General features: G+C 38.5%; 1 protein-coding gene across 1 annotated transcript in view; it reads left to right on the top strand.

Annotated features, from left to right (window-relative positions):
* The window catches only part of LOC127633506 (GRB2-associated-binding protein 3-like), a 43,291-nt gene extending 26,335 nt beyond the window's left edge, over positions 1-16,956 (top strand). Inside the window, exons 3-10 of the mRNA XM_052112668.1 lie at positions 249-453; positions 3,697-4,103; positions 7,641-7,693; positions 7,858-8,089; positions 9,914-10,004; positions 10,778-10,862; positions 14,690-14,779; positions 15,179-16,956. Coding sequence (XP_051968628.1) covers positions 249-453; positions 3,697-4,103; positions 7,641-7,693; positions 7,858-8,089; positions 9,914-10,004; positions 10,778-10,862; positions 14,690-14,779; positions 15,179-15,295 — 1,280 coding nt within the window. The 3' untranslated portion in view covers positions 15,296-16,956. The remainder of the gene's footprint in view (positions 1-248; positions 454-3,696; positions 4,104-7,640; positions 7,694-7,857; positions 8,090-9,913; positions 10,005-10,777; positions 10,863-14,689; positions 14,780-15,178) is intronic.
* Positions 16,957-18,796: the final 1,840 nt, after the last annotated feature.

The raw sequence follows: 18,796 nt of genomic DNA, 5'->3' as shown, positions 1-18,796 counted from the left end.
ATTCTGCTAACATTCACACAAGACAGAAAGTCATATAGGTTTTAAACAAAATGACAGAATGTAAATTTTTTAGGTGCACTATACCTTTGAAGTATGGTTATTCATCTCTTTTTTATGTTTTCTTCTTCACATAAAAATAAAAGTAAAAAGTACAGATAAATCAAGGTATCAAAGCAAATGTCTCTCTATTTCTCTTTCTCTCTCTCTCTCTCTCTCTCTCTCTCTCTCTCTCTCTCTCTCTCTGATAGAATCAATGGACAGTCTTAATCGCACTCCCTCTTCCCAGCAGCCCTCTCCAGCCCTCTCTCCTCATGTTTCTCCTGAGGCCAATCAGGGCACAGTTACTGTCGACAACCACGCTGTCCTCGACAGGCCCAGCGAATCAGAGATCAGCCCACCACTTGATTACCTCTTCCTCTCTCAATGTGAGACGGGCGTGAAGAGCATCGTCAGGCAAGGCCCACCCCATATCTTCTGATTACATGTTATACAAATAATAATTACTTATTAATCTCAACACGGAAATGAGATTCATTCCATATGGCAGTAGGCTGTCACGTTCCTATGTTGTCTGCCCCGTGTTGTCTGTTTCACATGCCACCTTTCACGTTCCATGTCACGTTTCCTTGTTGTCTGCCCCGTGTTTTCCGTTTCACCCTTCACGGATCATATTCCATGTCATGTTTTCCTTGTTGTCTGCCCCGAGTCTCACTGTCCTTGTTGAAAACTACAATTCCCACAATTTCCGGCTTCCCTCACTGCCTGCACTCATCATCGTTCTCACCTGTGTCTCGTTTAGTCTTCATTGTGTCTGTCTATTTAAACCCTGTTGTTTTCCCTTTCCTTTGTCAATCGTTACCGTTTTCATGTTCATTGTTAATGCTCACCCTGATGCTCATTCGTGGATGTTTTTCAACCTGAGTTCTCCTGATGTTATTTTGTGTTTGAGTTTGACTTTTTCCCATCGTGGACTTTTCGTTTGTTCCTGTGTTTGTTTATTTTGTTTGTTTAAGCTTGTTAATAAAACCCGCGTTTGGATCCAAACATCCCGACTGCCTTCTCCTGCTTCCCACACAATCATAACATAGGCTATCTGGTTTTTCTTTAATCTGATTTAATAAATGGTGTCCGAGAGAAGAAATGAGGATAGAAAATCTCTCATGCTTCTCGCTTCAGTGAAATCTTTTGATTTTGATCATTGCAGCATAACACACTGTGATTAGATTTGAATAAAATCTTAGGAACCTGCATGTTAAGTAGAGACTTAATGGTTTATGTAAAAACGCACCTTGAATTTTTTTAAAGTGTCTTTAAGGCAGCTTATACTGTAGTTATAGTATAAATTAACTGAATAACATAGCAAGTTTCGCAGAGTAATATTTGTTCCTGGAAATAAGATTTTTTTTTCTTCCTCCATTTTCTCCCCAATTTCGCATGCCCAATTCCCAATGCACATTAAGTTCTCATGGTGGCGTAGTGGTTCGGAGGAGGAATCTCAGCTGCCTCAGTGTCTGAGACCGTCAATATGCGCATCTTATCACGTGGCATGTTGTGCACGTTAACGCAGAGACGTAGCACGTGTGGAGGGTCACGCTATTCTCCACTGCATCCACGCACAACTTACGCAAGAACCACATTATAGTGACCACGAGGATGTTAACCCAACATGTCTCTACCCACCCTAGCAACCAGGCCAACTGGTTGCTTGGGAAGCCTGACTGGAGTCACTCAGCACGCCTTGGATTCGAATGTGCGTCACCAGGTGTGGTAGTCAGGGTTTTTACTTGCTGAGCTACCCAGGTGGAAATCTGATTTATAAGTCTTGGAATGAACTGTGTTCCTGATCTACTTAACTTGCCTTAAACATAATTTTAAACATCAGATTTATAATTCAAAGCAAAGTCCAGGATATCAGGACATTACGTAAAATGGTTGTGTAATGTGATGTATGAGAAAAAAATGTTAAATGATTTTATCCATCTGTAAATAATTGGATAAAAAAAGTGGTCTGTATGACTAGTGGTTGGAGGGAAGACGTTGAAAATTAAGAGTTCTTGGGAGTTGTTTCAGAGGGGGAGTTATTACAGTCTGATGAAAGATGAAGATGAATGTGCTCCAATTAATTATTCACACTAAAATACCTGGATTGTGTGTTAAAAAAAAAAAGAAATATAGTCTATTTTGATTTCATGTTCACCTTAAGACTGACTATGGACACCAGAAAGCGCCTAATTGCAAGAAAGTGACTTATAGCAAGAAAGCAGTGTTCTGGTTTAAGCAGCTTTCTCCACAGCAACGCATTTCCATATGACAATTGTGTAAATGACAAACATGCAATCCGAGGAAGACTTCGCTATTTTATATTCTGTTGCTTCGCTTTATTTCCAGATATTCCAGAGTTGTTGCTGTTTTTGTTTCCTTAACTTTGCATCATGACTTGCAGCAGAATCGGGCTGCAGTAGTGGGGTTTCCCTCTCACATAAAACTCTGGGATTTGTACTTGAGTGCATATACCAACGTGAGGGACTGTTGATATTTTACATTGGTGTGTATAAATGGGTTTAGTTATAGTGTATGTGATTTTTCCCACTGTACTCCAAGAAATGTTGAGTTCTTTCCTCTGTGCTGACTGTGGACTCCATACTATTTGTTATTCAGTCTGTTCACACACATGCACACTCTTCAAATGCCCATTAGAAAGCCGCTCATGTGTTCACATGACCACATTAGCTGAATTCCCCGAGAGAAACCTGGATGCGCTAAACCACTTTCTCTTAATCCCTTTAAAGGCATAAGACAATGCTGCTTTCTCCATAAACCCTGCAATAAACCATTTTCTTAAGTGCTTAAGCAATAATGTCAGACACTTGAGCAAATGTATAGACATTTATTTCTAATTTAAAGGAATGCTCTGAGTTCAATACAAGGTAAGCTTAATTGAAAGCATTTGTAGTATAATGTTGATTACCAATGACAATCACAATGCACAAACATTACACATGTTAGCATGATTTTAGTATGATAACATTTCTGTTCTATATGATTTGACTGTGGTAAAAATCACTTACCGGGATTACAGGGTTTACCAGCATTACATAGTCATGACAACAAAGTTGTATGGATATAACTTTACACTGATAAGGTAAGCGATTTTATTACATTAAAATCATGGTAAAACATTTAATGTTTACAGCTTGTGGCTCTACTTTTGAAACAGTGTCTATTTTAATGTTTATACACTGACCCGGTTCAATTCCACTGAGTAAATATCTTACTGTATCTGCGATTTTTGCTTCTTTTTTAATAAACAAAAGATTCGTCTAAAAAAATTTTTGGTTCTCAACATTATGCCACAAATGCTGCTGATTTAGCTTACCTTTTATTGATGCATTTCTGTATGTGTCACAATTTTTCTCTTCATAAGAAGTTTCATTTAAAAAAAAAAAAAATTTAATTGATATGCAAATTTAGCCAGAATATTCAGCAGGAATAGTCTGTATTCAAAACCACATATTCTCTTCCTCTAAAGAAAAGTACATTTTCCATAGCAGATTTGCATCAGTAGGTTGTACTTAAAGAAATAACATTTAGTTGTTTAAAACAAATAAGTATTAATAATCTAAATTGAGTCTCTATTTGTGTGTATATTCATATTTCTTATGTGTTTACTGTATCTGTGCTCTTTTTATATCCTAGGTGTGATAGTATCTCTAACTCAGAACGCTCCTTTGAGCAGAGCTCGTCTGAATACACAGAGGATGTTTTTAGCCCCACCCCACTTAATGACTCCTTCCCCTACCTGTTCCTTTTGGGCAGGACATCCGAGCCTCCCTTTAGTGCCCCCTGTGGCCCGCTCTCTCTTTCCTCTTCTCTCTCTTCCTCTCTCTCCTCTCCCATCTCTCTACGGCGGCCACCTGACATATTTAGATTTGACCGACCCTTCTGTGTGAATACATCAGAGCCACAGACGCCTCCTCCCCTCCCACCCAAACCTACACATCTGTCTGATCTCCACGGGATTGACGATATTGGGCGTAACCAGGTTCATCCTGCTCTCCTCCCTCGCAGGACATCATTATCGGGAACAGAACATTTTAGGAGAGGTGAACAGCATACACGCATACAAACACATAGCTGTGTTAACAAATGTAAACAACACATATTGTCATTAACTCTTGAGAATGCACACATAATTATAATAGAATTAATCATAATAAACTTTATTTTATATAGCGCCTTTAGAGAGAGAGGCCTCTCAATGCGCTTTAGATAGAAAGGAAAAAAATACAGAGCTTAATACATATAGAATAAACATGCATCTCGAAACAGCTAATGGAAAAACACAGTAAATAAAATTATAATAATAAATTAATTTAAAACAATAGGATCAAATAAGTTTTAAGATATGGTTTAAATTCACTAAAAGACTGAACTTCTCTAAGTTCTGAGGGTAGATCGTTCTATATTTTTGGAGCATAAGAAGAGAAGGCCCTGTCACCCATTGAGTGTAAACCAGTATGAGGAACAGTTAAAAGACAAGATTTAGTGGAGCGGAGAACGCACTTTGGGGTGTACAGGGTTAAAAGCTCAGACAAATATTGGGGAACCAACCATGCAAAGCCTTGTAGGTAATCATCATTTTAAAATCAACACGAAACCTGACAGGGAGCCAGTGCAAGTATTTCAAGGTAGGAGTGATGTGATCACTTCCCCTGGCCTGTGTTAGGTCAGTTAGGATCACTACTTTATTTTAAGAATTGAAATGTCAGAATAATAATAGGGACAATTATTTATTTCTTTCATCACGTTCCCAGTGGATGAAAAGTTTACATACAATTTGTTATTATTTGGTAGCATCGCCTAACTTGGGTCAAACCTTTTGGGTAGCCTTCCATAAGCCTTTACAATAAATTGCTGGAATTTTGCCCCATTGCTCCAGACAGAACTGGTGTAACTGAGTCAAGTTTGAAGGCATCCTTGCTCGCACACACTTTTTCAGTTCTGCCCACAAATAATATCAGATTGAGGTCAGGGCTTTGTGAAGGCCACTCCAATACCTTGACTTTATTGTCCTTAAGTCATTTTGCCACAACTTTGGAGGTATACTTGGGGTCATTGTCGATTTGGCACCTATGAACCTGGGTGCTAACTTGCGTGCCGGCACCTTAAGAGGTAGGTCCTTAGTGGACAGCCATAACCTCTGCCCACAGACATACTTGGGTGCCGGAGTCCGACGGCGGTCTGCTGCCACCTTGGCACGTCTCCCTGCCCGAAGCAGAACCTCTCTGGCTCTTCTCCAGGTTCTTTTACAACGCTTGACAAAGGCCTGGGCAGCGGGGACAGCGGCTTCAGATTCTTGCTAAGAAAACAGAGGAGGCTGATTACCAAGAGAGCACTGAAAAGGGGATGCGAATGAGGAGGGAGGCCAGTAACAAAATCAAGGGAAATGTGAGACCAGGGGTGGGAGGGAACAGGTAAAGTTTGCAGCAGATCAGCGGGAGGCTTGTTAGAAGAATTATTCTGGGCGCAAACCAAGCAGGCTGCCACAAACTGTCTGGTGTCTTGGTCCATGGTGGGCCACCAGAAATGTTGACGAGCAGAAGCCAGTGTTCTCCACACACCTGGGTGACAGGCCAGCCTCAATGAGTGGCTCCACTTCAACACAACTGCACGCAACGGCTCAGGGACAAATAACAGACCATCAGGGCAACCCATCGGAATAGCCAACCCTCGTAGGGCCTCCCTGACCCATCCCTCGACCCCTCAGGACACGGCAGCCACCACAACATCCTCAGGCATTATAGTGTCGGGAAACGACTTACCCCTAGGGCAGTCAAAGAGACGGGACAGGGCGTCAGGCTTAACGTTCTTCGATCTTGGCCGGCATGAGAGGGTGAAATGGAACCGGCCGAAAAAGAGTGCCCATCTGGCCTGCCGAGGGTTCAACCTCCTGGCCGAAAGGATATACCGGATATTTTATGATCTGTCCAGACTAAGAAGGGCTCCGCCGCGCCCTCCAGCCAGTGACGCCACTCACCCAGGGCCAGCCTCACCGCGAGCAGCTCCCGGTTACCGACATCATAGTTCTGTTCAGCCGGGCTCAGGCAGTGCAAGAAGAATGCACAGGGATGTACTTTTCCTCCACAATAAATTGCAGATCAGGGTCAGGAACAGACAGGATAGGTGCAGAGGTGAAACATTTCTTATGTCTCTGGAAAGCCTCCTGAGCCTGATCTGACCACCTGAAAGGAACACGCGTGGAGGTTAGAGCTGTCAAGGGTGCAGCGGTTTGACTGAAGCTGCGGATAAACCACCTATTGAAGTTAGCAAAACCCAGGAATCGCTGCAACGCCTTGCGGGAAGAGGTAAGATCTTTATCCCCATATGCACTTGCAAATTTTAGTCTGGTTTTTTATGGTGGTTTTGGAGCACTGGCTTGTTCCTTGCTGAGCAGGCTTTCAGGTTATGTTGATTTAGGACTCGTTTTTACTGTGGATATAGATACTTGTCTACCTGTTTCCTCCAGCATCTTCACATGTCCTATGCTATTCTCCAAACTACATTCATCTCTAGGAGACAGAATGCGTCTCCTTCCTGAGCGGTATAATGGCTGCATGGTCCCATGGTGTTTATACTTGCATAATAATGTTTGTACAGATAAACGTGGTACATTCAGGCATTTGGAAATTGCTCCCGAGGATGAACCAGAATTGTGGAGGTCCACATTTTTTTTTCTGAGGTCTTGGCTGATTTCTTTTGATTTTCCCATTTTGTCAAGCAAAGGATCACTGAGTTTGAAGGTAGGCCTTAAAATACATCCACAGGTACACCTCCAATTGACTCCAATTAGCTTATCAGAAGCTAATTTTCTAATTACCTAAAGGCTTGACATAATTTTCTGGAATTTTCCAAGCTGCTTAAAGGCACAGTAAACATCTGACCCACTGGAATTGTGATTATAGTCAATTAAAATTGAAACAATCTGTCTGTAAACAATTGTTGGAAAAATGACTTGTGTCATACATAAAGTAGATGTCCTAAATGACTTGCCAAAACTATAGTTTGCTAATATTAAATCTGTGGAGTGGTTCAAAAATGAGTTTTAATTACTTAAACCTAAGTGCATGTAAACTTGTGACTTCAGCTGTGTATGTGTATATATATATATATATATATTCCGCATAATGCGCCGGCTCATTTTAGCTTATCTCGGCCCATTCGGCACGTTTTGAGGCCGACCCACCGAGAAAATGTCCGGTATGCCAGATTACCAGTACAGCCCTGATTTTAAGACAAATGTTTTTGTGAAATATCTTATCTAAGACTTTTGCACAGTACTGTACATCATGGAATCATTGGTGAGCTCCCTTAGTCATTTTTTGTGTAATACAAAGCTTAACTGTCATGAAAATAATTTCCCAATCCAAAAAAATCTTAATGGTCCTGAAAGATTATAGGCCTAATATTATTTATGCAAATTTTAGGGTGACTTGTGACCTGGACAGTGAGATTCACTGATAAAATATATTTAAAAAAGGCAATTAATTTCATTTTCCCATTATTCTCATTAAAGTTTCCATAATGTTTGTAATCTGATATTCTCTGTTTTCATGCCTCTTCTCAAACTTTCATTGTTGCAGGGGAATTTGATAATGCTGGAAGAAACTGGAACAAACGTCTAAGCCTCAACCTGGTAAATAAACATTAAGAAAATATAAATAAAATATAAAAAAATCAAATGAACCTGGAGAAAGTTAAACAGATGCCCTAAATAAACATCTAGTTTTTAGTAGCAGAAACCAGATGTAACATAATGACTTGCTTAGTCTCTCTCTCTCTCTCTCTCTCTCTCTCTAGCCGATATTTCTGAATACTGCAGTTACTGAAAACGACTATGAGGACTCATATGTGCCCATGGCCTCTCCACCAATCAGCTGCTCTGATACTGCCTCAGATGGCTACATACCCATGAGCCCCTCCTCTCTGCCTGTCTCCCCACTGACCAATGTCAAGTCAGAACTGCCCTCGCCTTCGAATCTCGACATCGAGCCCCCTCCAGTCGACCGCAACCTTAAACCCAGAAGTCGGGGTAAATTTTTTGAGTGAAAACTAATTTTTAAATACCAGGATAATTGACATTCAAAGCACACGGTACTAAAAACAGTCACAATTTTGATTAGTGCTTGATAGAGTGCTGTTCTATACAGCATAAGAAGAAATTATTTATATAGGAAATAGGATTTATACACCCAAAATAGAGATGTTAGCTACATAATACAAAATAAAATAGAGAAGCTGACAAAATTATCTCATGACAGGACAGATCAAAAAGACCTTGTGACGCATATGAGGAGCTTAAAATAGAGCAGAGGCTAAGAAAAACATTGGAGAGGATAGTGATATCATGATCACACTCTGAACCCACATCTCTTAATCAAGATTTGACTTAAAGGGTTGAAGTTAAGTGAAAGGTTGAAATATAGGCTATAGGTATTTCAACTGACTATATATGCACATACAATGGGCATAGTACATTTGTGAAAGACAGTAGTGTGCAGTTTGTGTACTGTTCAGAATGTGAATGTTCCGTATGCGTGGAATTAGAGGTGTAGTCAAGACCAAACTCTTCAAGAAAAACTAAGACACAGACCAAGACTAGACCCCTTGAGACTCAGATCTAGAGTAGACACTTCAAGACCCAGACCTGTCAGTCTAAGAACAAGGGAGTACATTTTAATGAACCAAGATGCTGAATTTATATTTGAAGAATCTTCTTTTTAATTACTCACCTCGCTCTCTCTGCCCTAGTCAGTCCTGCTATATGTTTTCTCTATTGGTTGCCAGTCTTCGCCACAGTGCCCAAATTGCAATTACCATCCTGTTGGTTTCTTCGTTCGCCTCGACGCGTCACCTGAGGATTTCTCATTGGTTTTCCCTCTACACTGATCAATATCAATATTATTAATAGTGGATACAATATTAAGGGAAATCATTTTAAATTAAGATTTTAGTAATAATTGTGCAGCCCTACTACCGCCAACAACTCATAAGAATACTGGCCACTCCCACTTACAACTCCTGCAATGTAAAATCTTATTGGGTCCCGTGGCTACCGCAAGTAAAGTCATGGCCTCTACATGGCAGTTATAACCATAAATCACTAATGATTGCCTTGTGTTGCTAGACTATAGTTCTTGCACTTACAGTTACTTCTCAGTAATGGTGAAGATACCACGCCAACTAGTGGTTAATATAATTATCACATTTAGTGCATTGGTAAGTATACTGCGGGTCTTCACTTAAGACCATAAGCTGAGACCAAGATCCAGACCAAGACTGCGTTTATATGGTCTCAAGACATCTGGAGACCAAGACCACAAGCTCTGCGTGGAATACCTGGATTACCTACAACATTTGACTATGCTCACTATACAACCATAGCTACTCTGCTGTATCCCAAAATAGTAAATACACTTAAACTTGACCTTCAAATTGTTGAGAAATTAATCTCTTTCGTTTTGCATCTCTTTCCTTTAGGTAATATAACAACAATGTGGCATATTACTGTTTGAAACATTTATTAAGGAAAATTTAAAATGAAAAATAATGTATTCACTCTCATTTTATTCCAAAGCCATACGGCTTTCTTTTTATCATTTTACAATGAACTATCCCTTTAATTGTGTTTGCCAAATCTTTGGCAAAAAAATATATCAGACATGAAGTATGTGATGTATGTAAAGACATAAATCAGGAACCATTGTGTCTTAAGTGGAGGTAAAGAATTCCTACAGGTCATGCTCCTTCACACAGAGGAAATACCTAAATAAACTCAGTGAAACTGTGTGTCTGTGTGAATGAGTGGAAGAAGATAAATAGAGTTTGATTATTCTGCATTCTGTTTGGCCCACAGCACGGCCCCCACCCTTAGACCTGCAAGGCTTGTCCACAATCTCTGAATGTCCATTCCATGTCCCCCTCACACACACCATGACAGAACCCAGGTGAGATGTGCACAAAATTTAACTATTAAACACTCAATCAAACTCAAAATCACATAAGAAAATGACCCCAAAAGGATTCTCAACACTTTGCTCCACTTCTGTCTCTTTGATTCTCTTTCCATTTTTGTGTCTTTTGTATCTGAAATCTTTCTTACTTAAATTTTCCACATTACTCTCCTCTTCCATGTGCCACTACACCTTCGATGTTTTCTCATTTAAATGTTTGTTTATTTGTAAATTGTAAGCAGTGTTGGGTGTACAAAGTAATTAATTACTGTAATCTAATTAGTGAAATGCATTACATTTTGAATTCTTGTAATCACATTACAGTTACAGACTTTCAATTAATGTAATTACTTATAAGTACATTATAGGTTTATGCTAATTTATAATATATTATTTATGTAGAATACATGAGTTCTGTCCCTCATAACGTGTAATTTTGAAGGAGAAATGTGAGGTGCTGAATGTATGACATGTGTGTAACAATGAACAAGAAAGAAATTTAAACATTATTTTGAATCTTTGAGAGAAATGGTGTTTTAAAAAGTAACTTAAAAGTGAAGTGTTTATTAATGTGATTACTTTTTCAATGAAGTAATTAGTAAAGTAATCTGATTTCCATTTTAGATAAATTAGTCATTTGTAGTAGATTACTGTTTTTAAGGAACTTACCCAACACTTATTTTAAGATAGCGCTTCACAAGTGTTCATATACCTGTATTTGAATGTTGACATGTTTTTGAGCCGGTCTTTATTTATTTTGTCTCTAGCTCACTACTTCAGTGTATTCCTTCAGACAGGCAGCCGGGGTGGGGTTTAAATGGCCCAGAACAGGAAGAGAGCATAACAACGATGGTAATGTGACTTTCTTTTTAACTCATCCTCCCTTTATTACTCTGTTTCCCTTTGAAAAGTGAGAGGGCTATAGAGAGACAAGCTAAAAAAAAGAGTGAGTTAATTAAAGAAACAGGAAAACAACAGTAAATCTCTGCAAATTGCAACCAATCCACAGGAGAGCAGGGCTGCCCAGCTTGAAATGTTGCAAAACAATAGACAATTCATTAAACAGGTTCGCATAGTTTTTATGTTTGTTCGCTGACCAACAGCCGTCTTGGAATTTACACTGACACCTATTAGCAAGTATGCAGAATCATGCACAAGCTAAGGTTTTTGATTACCTCTCCACTGTAGAAATTCACTGTTTACAAAATACCATTAATTAATTTCACAATCAAAAGTGTCCAATAATATGGGGTAACCGAGATCAAGTGAGCAATATTCTACTAGACATGTGATCTCAACATTGAAGCAGTCCACTTTTAAGCCACTGACTTGACAGGAGTTTTAATTTTGTGAAGTAAAAGTACTATACATTTCTTTAAGTGTAAAACTTTAATTAGAAAATGGGAAGATCCATTTCTAAATTCTGATGGGATGAGGTGAGTTCGAAATTGTTGTAAATTAACAATAAATCCACACCTGTGACCACACATTCTATACAGGGTGTACAAACTATGCAAACTTTTATTGTAACCAATAAAATATATGATGCCTTTAGCCGATTAAAAACATACACATCATATTCTGAAACACATAAAATATGATCATGCATTTGTTTTCGTATCTCGTGTCACTTCTCGCGTGTACTCTGTTGGGAAACGTAATTTGGAGTCTAAGCAGAGCTGTTGGGGATTCGTCAACAGTGAAATGTCTTGTAATGCGTAATTTGAAAACGCTACGACTTATATGACAAAACAGACAGTTGTGTAATATAAATAGTACCACGATCCGACGTCTTTGAAAGTCGTGTAGTGTGTAGGAGGCATTACAATCTAGCTGATCCCACACAAGCTCAATGGTGTTAAGATCATAACACTCTTTTCCAATTAACTGTTGTCCAACGTCTGTTTCTTTGCCCACTCTAAACTTTTCTTTTTGTTTTTCTGTTTCAAAAGTGGCTTTTTCTTTGCAGTTCTTCCCATAAGGCCTGCACCCCTGAGTCTTCTCTTTACTGTTGTACATGAAACTGGTGTTGAGCAGGTAGAATTCAATGAAGCTGTCAGCTGAGGAATTGTGAGGCATCTATATCTCAAACTAGAGACTTTGATGTATTGATCCTCTTGTTTAGTTGTACATCTGGGCCTTCCACATCTCTTTCTGCCCTTGTTAGAGCCAGTTGTCCTTTGTCTTTGAAGACTGTAGTGTACACCTTTGTATGAAATCTTCAGTTTTTTGAAAATTTCAAGCATTGTATAACTTTCATTCCTCAAAACAATGATTGACTGAAGAGTTTCTTGAGAAAGCTGTATCTTTTTATCATTTTTGACCTAATATTGACCTTAAGACATGCCAGTCTATATCATAGTGTGGCAAATCAAAAACAAACTCAAAGACAATGTTAAGCTTCATTTAACGAACCAAATAGATTTCAACTGTGTTTGATATAATGGCAAGTGATTTTCTAGTAACAAATTAGCAATTTAGCATGATTACTCAAGGAAAAGGTGTTGGAGTGATGGCTGCTAGAAATGGGGCCTTTCTAAATTTGATCAAAACAAATTTCAAAATAGTGATGAAGCTGTTTTTTTTACATCAGTAATGTCCTGACTATACTTTGTGAATGCCACTTTGGTGAGTTAAAGTACAATTTCCTTCCAAAACAGCAAAATCTTTACATTATTACAAACAATTGGCCACCAGTGTGTGTGTATGTGTGTATATATATATATATATATATATATATATATATATATATATATATATATATATATATATATATAAACAAACTCAGCAAAAAGAAACGCCCCTTTTTCAGGACACTGTATTTAAAATATTTTTTTTTAAAAATCCAAATAACTTAACAGATTTTTATTGTAACTGGTTTAAACAATGTTTTCTATGCTTGTTCAATGAACCATAAACAATTAATGAACATGCACCTGTGGAACGGTCATTAAGACACTAACAGCTTGCAGACAGTTGATGATTAAGGTGACAGTTATAAAAACGTATAAAAACACTAAAGAGACCTTTCAACTGACTCTGAAAAACACCAAAAGAAAGATGCCCAGGGTCCCTGCTCATCTGCGTGAATGTGCCTTAGGCATGCTGCATGGAGGCATGAGGACTGCAGATGTGGCCAGGGCAATAAATTGCAATGTCCATACTGTGAGATGAAGACAGCACTACAAGGAGACAGGAAGGACAGCTAATTGTCCTCACAGTGGCAGACCACATGTAACAACACCTGAACAGGATCGATACATCCAAATATCAGACCTGTGTGACAGATACAGGATGGCAACAACAACTGCCCGAGTTATACCAGGAAAGCACAATCCCTCCATCAGTGCTCAGACTGTCCGCAATAGGCTGAGAGAGGCTGGACTGAGGGCTTGTAGGCCTGTTTTAAGGCAGGTCCTTATCAGACATCACCGGCAACAACGTCGCCTATGGGCACAAGGTTTTGTCTCACCAGGGGTGATGGTTGGACTCATATTTATCGTCGAAAAATGAAGCGTTACACCAAGGCCTGTACTCTGGATCCCGCTCCAGAGTACAGGCCTCTGTGTAACGCTCATTCTTTCGATTTATTTGGAGGTGGAGGGTCCGTCATGTTCTGGGGCAGTGTGTCACAGCATCATCAGACTGAGCTTGTTGTCATTGCAGGCAAACTCAACTATGTGCGTTACAGGGAAGACATCTTCCTCCCTCGTGTGGTACCCTTCCTGCAGGCTCATCCTGACATGACCCTCCAGCATGACAATGCCACCAGCCATACTGCTCGATCTGTGCATGATTTCCTGCAAGACAGGAATATCAGAGTTCTGCCATTGCCAGGAAGAGCCCAGATCTCAATCCCATTGGGCACATCAGGGACCTGTTGGATCGGAGGGTGAGGGCTAAGGCCATTCTCCCCAGAAATGTCCGGGAACATCTCACAGCAAGAACTGACAAATCTGGTGCATTCCATGAGGAGGAGATGCACTGCAGCACTTAATGCAGCTGGCGGCCACACCAGATACTAACTGTTAAGTTTGCTAAAAATAAAAGCAGTTGAAAGTGAGAGGAAGTAAATTTTTTTGCTGAGTTTATATGTATATATAATCATGAGCAAGTGCATGAGATGAAGACTCCAGTCATATCAGCTGCATAATAAAGCTATTTTATTCGACATAGAGAGAGTCCCTTTATGGGGGCCGCCATGTTGGGAGCACATGACAAGCCAAATAGTACTTGCTGGTATCTTAGTAACCACCCTGTTATTGGACATTTTCACACATGGATTAAAATAATCATGGCAGACAGTGAAAAGTGAATTTCTATCATGGCATCGGTAACTTAAAACTATTGCTTATAAATGATACAGCATCCAAGCCAGAGTAAGTTGTATCAATGTAAGTCCAAGACAACATTAACCAAAATATTTGTGTACCTTTAATAAAAGGTAGTTGTTGCATCCAACTATGACGATACAAGTAATATACAGTGTATTTCATATTTAAAAAAGTTTTTATAAGTTTTTTTCTCATTGTGTAATGTGAGGGAGTGCCACACAATCTACTCACCTTAATATGCAAAACAGCATTCATATCAGAAAATCAGCCAAAGATCATGTGTCTGTGGTGCACTGTGGTTATATTTGTGTATTAACATGCAAGTGTGTGTGCATGTTTGTTCAGGAACCTGGTCTAACTCCCTGGATGAGGCATCCCAAATTAGATTACTTGTCACTTGACTTCAACTCCACCTCCCCCTCACCTGACCAAAAGGTTAGTGGTAAACACTGAAAACTAGGTCAAACTGTTACAATTTTTCACTTATATTATACTGACAATATCATTTGTAAAAAAAAAAAAAAAAAAGTAATAACTGTATTAAACTGAAGAATTTAATTATTCTGCATGCTCTGGTATTAAATGATTACCATATTCAAATACCATGTTACTTGCATAATATTACTCTTTTAAAATGAGTCTTCGGGCAGCAAAAACAATGATTTAGCAATACCTGCACCTGCCACTGTTGCTTTGTCACCACTCAGATTTAAACATGACTGACATTAATCTGCATGCATGCTGCCTGCAGGAACCTTATTTTCTCTGATACTGATCTGCCATGTTAGTTCCTGCTGTGATGGTTTGTTGGTATGGTATTCTTGATGTTTTCAGAAGCCGTCGCTGGCAGACGATTACAAGGTGGATTACGTGAAGGTGGATGAGAAGAAGACACAGGCTTTACAGAGCACCAAGATTGAGTGGAAGGGTGTTCGTCAATCAAAAGCCTAAAGGCTTTAGGGGGAAAAAAATAATCTATTTAAATTATTACATTGTTCAAAACTTGACTTGACCTCATCGCCTACAATTTCAGGTACATTTTGGTCTTTACATGGCTGTGAAATAAATGTAAAACAACCCAGTAAATAATTGGCTGTGAAACCTTCAAAATGGCAGATTATTCAGGAAATTATTCCAGAATAAAAGACCCGCTTTCAAAATCCTACCCCTCTTGGACCCCAAGGGTTAGCCGTTTGTAATGCCTGATCAAAAAGCTCTCTACGGATGTTTGCTGTATTATGTATAAAAGAAAGACAATAAGAAAACAGTATGAAAAGTTTTGAAAGCGAATCGGTTAAAGGTATTCTAAGCAATCAGGCTAATCATTTAGCGGTGTGCTAAGCTATCAGGCTAATCGGTTAGGTGTGTAGCGGGTAGTATTTGGCATGACACCGTCTGTAGTCTTTTTAAATCTGAATGGAGAATGAGAGCCAGACAATGCTCATAGCATGAATCACATTTGAAAAAACATTCACAGAAGCTTGAATTTGCGACCAAAGCAAATTTAACAAATTGCAACCAAATTTATACACACGCCATTTGACACTTTTTATAACACAAATAATTTATTCATTGAGGGTTCATTATGAATTACTTGAAAAACTAAAAACAGTACAGAGCCATTTTTATGGTGCTTCCTGGGACATTTATTTTGAAATAATTCCCTGAATATAACAGCACACTGTTTTACATCATTGATGTATATGACACAGATGTCACATAGTCTCTGTAAATTCTGAAAAAAATATTTTCAAAGGTGTCATGAAGTTTTATGTGGATATTAGGAATGTTACATTTTATGATGTGTACAATCACTTAAAAGTGTCACAGAATGTGTCTCGTGCACTGGTTTCAAACCATGTTTAAGGTGGACTCATTCAACTAATATTTTTTATGAAAGTCGGACCACTGTAGACCACTGGAACCACATTGTGATTGCACACTGGAACAAAGTTTCAAGAATCAAGACGTCAAAACTCAAAAAAGGAAGTAGCTGTTTTGTAAAAGGGAACTCTTGTAGATCTGCTTCTTCTTTTTTAAGACTGAATGTGGAGTGAATATTGAATGTTTAAAGTTAGACTACCATCATATTATTGACCTAACAGGGTTATGAAGGTATGTCAACATTTGTGAGAATGTATTTTTTACTATTGACTTTGGCTGGTTCACTATTATGAGGCATTACGAATGTATTTTTGGGTTGTAGAATTGTAGTGCCATGTCATGCTATGCTGATGACACTGTTATGTCATTTTTAATGTAGTCAAATTTTACCTTTGCAATACTGAAAAGAGCACAAAGATCTCATGGGAAATCATCACTGTGACAACATTAGTTTCCTGCAAATTCTGATATTCTTCAGTGTATGCTTTGTCTCATGAAGTAAAAAAAAACATGAGTGAGAGTGAAATAAAAGAGTGAATGAGTTAGAGTGATATAGAGAGAGTGTGTGCGTTTCTGAAATTTAGAGACCTTACTAACCTGTGTGAATCAATGGATGTCTATCCATTTGCAGGTAAATTATTTTGATGCATATTGAACACAAATCACTTTAAAACAATTCAGCTGAATAAACTAAAAAAATGTCAAACTCAGTAAGACTCTTCTATAACTGTTTTTTCTCTCTCTCTCTCTCTCTCTCTCTCTCTCTCTCTCTGAAAGGCAGGGGAAAATTCAGAATAAACATTTACCCATATATGTGGTATACACTCACTTAACACTTAATTAGGAACACCTGTACACCTACTTATTCATGTGATTAATCATCCAATAGTATGACATCATTGCAATGCATGAAATAACTCAGATACAGGTCAGGAGCTTCAGCTTGATTTGTTGATGAGAGACGTCAATGGAGAATGGCCAGACTGGTTCGAGCTGACAGAAAGGCTACAGTAACTCGGATAGCCACTCTGTACAACTGTAGTGAGCAGAATAGCATCTTAGAATGCACAACACATCGAACTTTGAGGCAGATGGGCTACAAAAGCAGAAGACCATGTCAGGCACTTTACTAGGAACATAGTGTTCTTAATAAAGAGCTCAGTGAATGTACATTCATTAATTGATGTTCCAAACCAAAGTTCTGGAAAGGCACATTCATCTTGAGTCTTGAAATCACCCCTTGACAGTAGTGTATAAAGGCTCACACATCTTTCCAGCAACAATTCTTTCTGCATCGCTACTCCACCTTTATTTAAAAAAAAATGAAAAATATTTTAAGACTATTTTTAAGATTTACACATTTCAATTGAGTAATTTTTAACCAAATTAAATGAATTTGACTCTATTTGAGTGTAATATACATTCACTTCCATTTATCTATTACCATGTATTATCTTTTCTCAAGTAGACCAGGTGGGAAATTTGACCGCGTGTCAAGTCTCTTGCTCAAGACCATTCATAAAACAACAGTGAGATTCTAGAAGTAAAAATCCCATAAATTGTTTCCATAAATTAATTGATTTTCAAAGGTAACTTATTAACCTTTAAAGACGACCTACCGTGAGCTCCGAGGTTGTTCATCGATGGTATTGTATATGCCTTAGTTGAAGCCATCAGTCTGCATTATTTCAACTTCATTATTTTAAAATCCTGTTTAATAGCAGGCAATTCCTGGTAAACAACTACACTACCCATGTTCCAGCAGAGAGAGATAAACCAATCAGAACCGCAGCCAACATAGCCCACCAAGCAAGTCTAGGGATGACCGCCTACTTCCATGACGCACTGTGAATGACGCAATCAAGTCACTTTCCCTTCACCCTCAAACTACTTTTATATTTGTATATATATTCATATTTTGTAGTATACCTAAAATATATTGTTTCTATAATTAAAATCAACAAAGTCAAATGAATCGTTTTATATATTTCCATAATTTTTAAAATTACATCAATTGCCCTGCTTGTAGTTCGTGCCCTCTTGAAAGATGGCAAGTACACAGCCTTTTATTGTTGCCTTCTTGTCCGATTTTCAAATACATTTTTTCCGCATCAAATCATAGTTTGTAATATTGTGATTTATCTCAGTTGGTTGGTTCGGTTCATGGCTTACAACTCTTTAATGAAGGATTTTATGAAAAGCCTACAGAAGAAAACAAATGTGAAAAACACTTCCGGAACCCAGACGGCTGAAAGAGTGGCACTCTGTTGCGGAGTGAAGGCCAAACCAGTTTAACCATTTAGTGTGCCGTTATCTCAAGAATATATGAACTTTCCAATTTCAAAGACTCTTTGTTTACTCTTCTTCAGTTCAGTCTTCTGGGTTTAATTTCTGGGGTTTTTTTCTAAATGGACAACAAAATATTTCATCAAACAGCTGCACAGTATATAACACTAACGTGCCAGCTTACAAACGTGTATTTACACAACTGATTTCACTATAATGTAAGCAGCATTGCCTTGAGGTATGACTTTGATAAACTAGATTGGTATATTTTCTGAAGAAAAG

Source organism: Xyrauchen texanus, chromosome 3 (assembly GCF_025860055.1).
Source record: "Xyrauchen texanus isolate HMW12.3.18 chromosome 3, RBS_HiC_50CHRs, whole genome shotgun sequence".
NCBI lineage: Eukaryota > Metazoa > Chordata > Actinopteri > Cypriniformes > Catostomidae > Xyrauchen > Xyrauchen texanus.
Note: the sequence above shows the minus strand (reverse complement) of the source record. Positions and strands in the feature narration are given on the sequence as shown.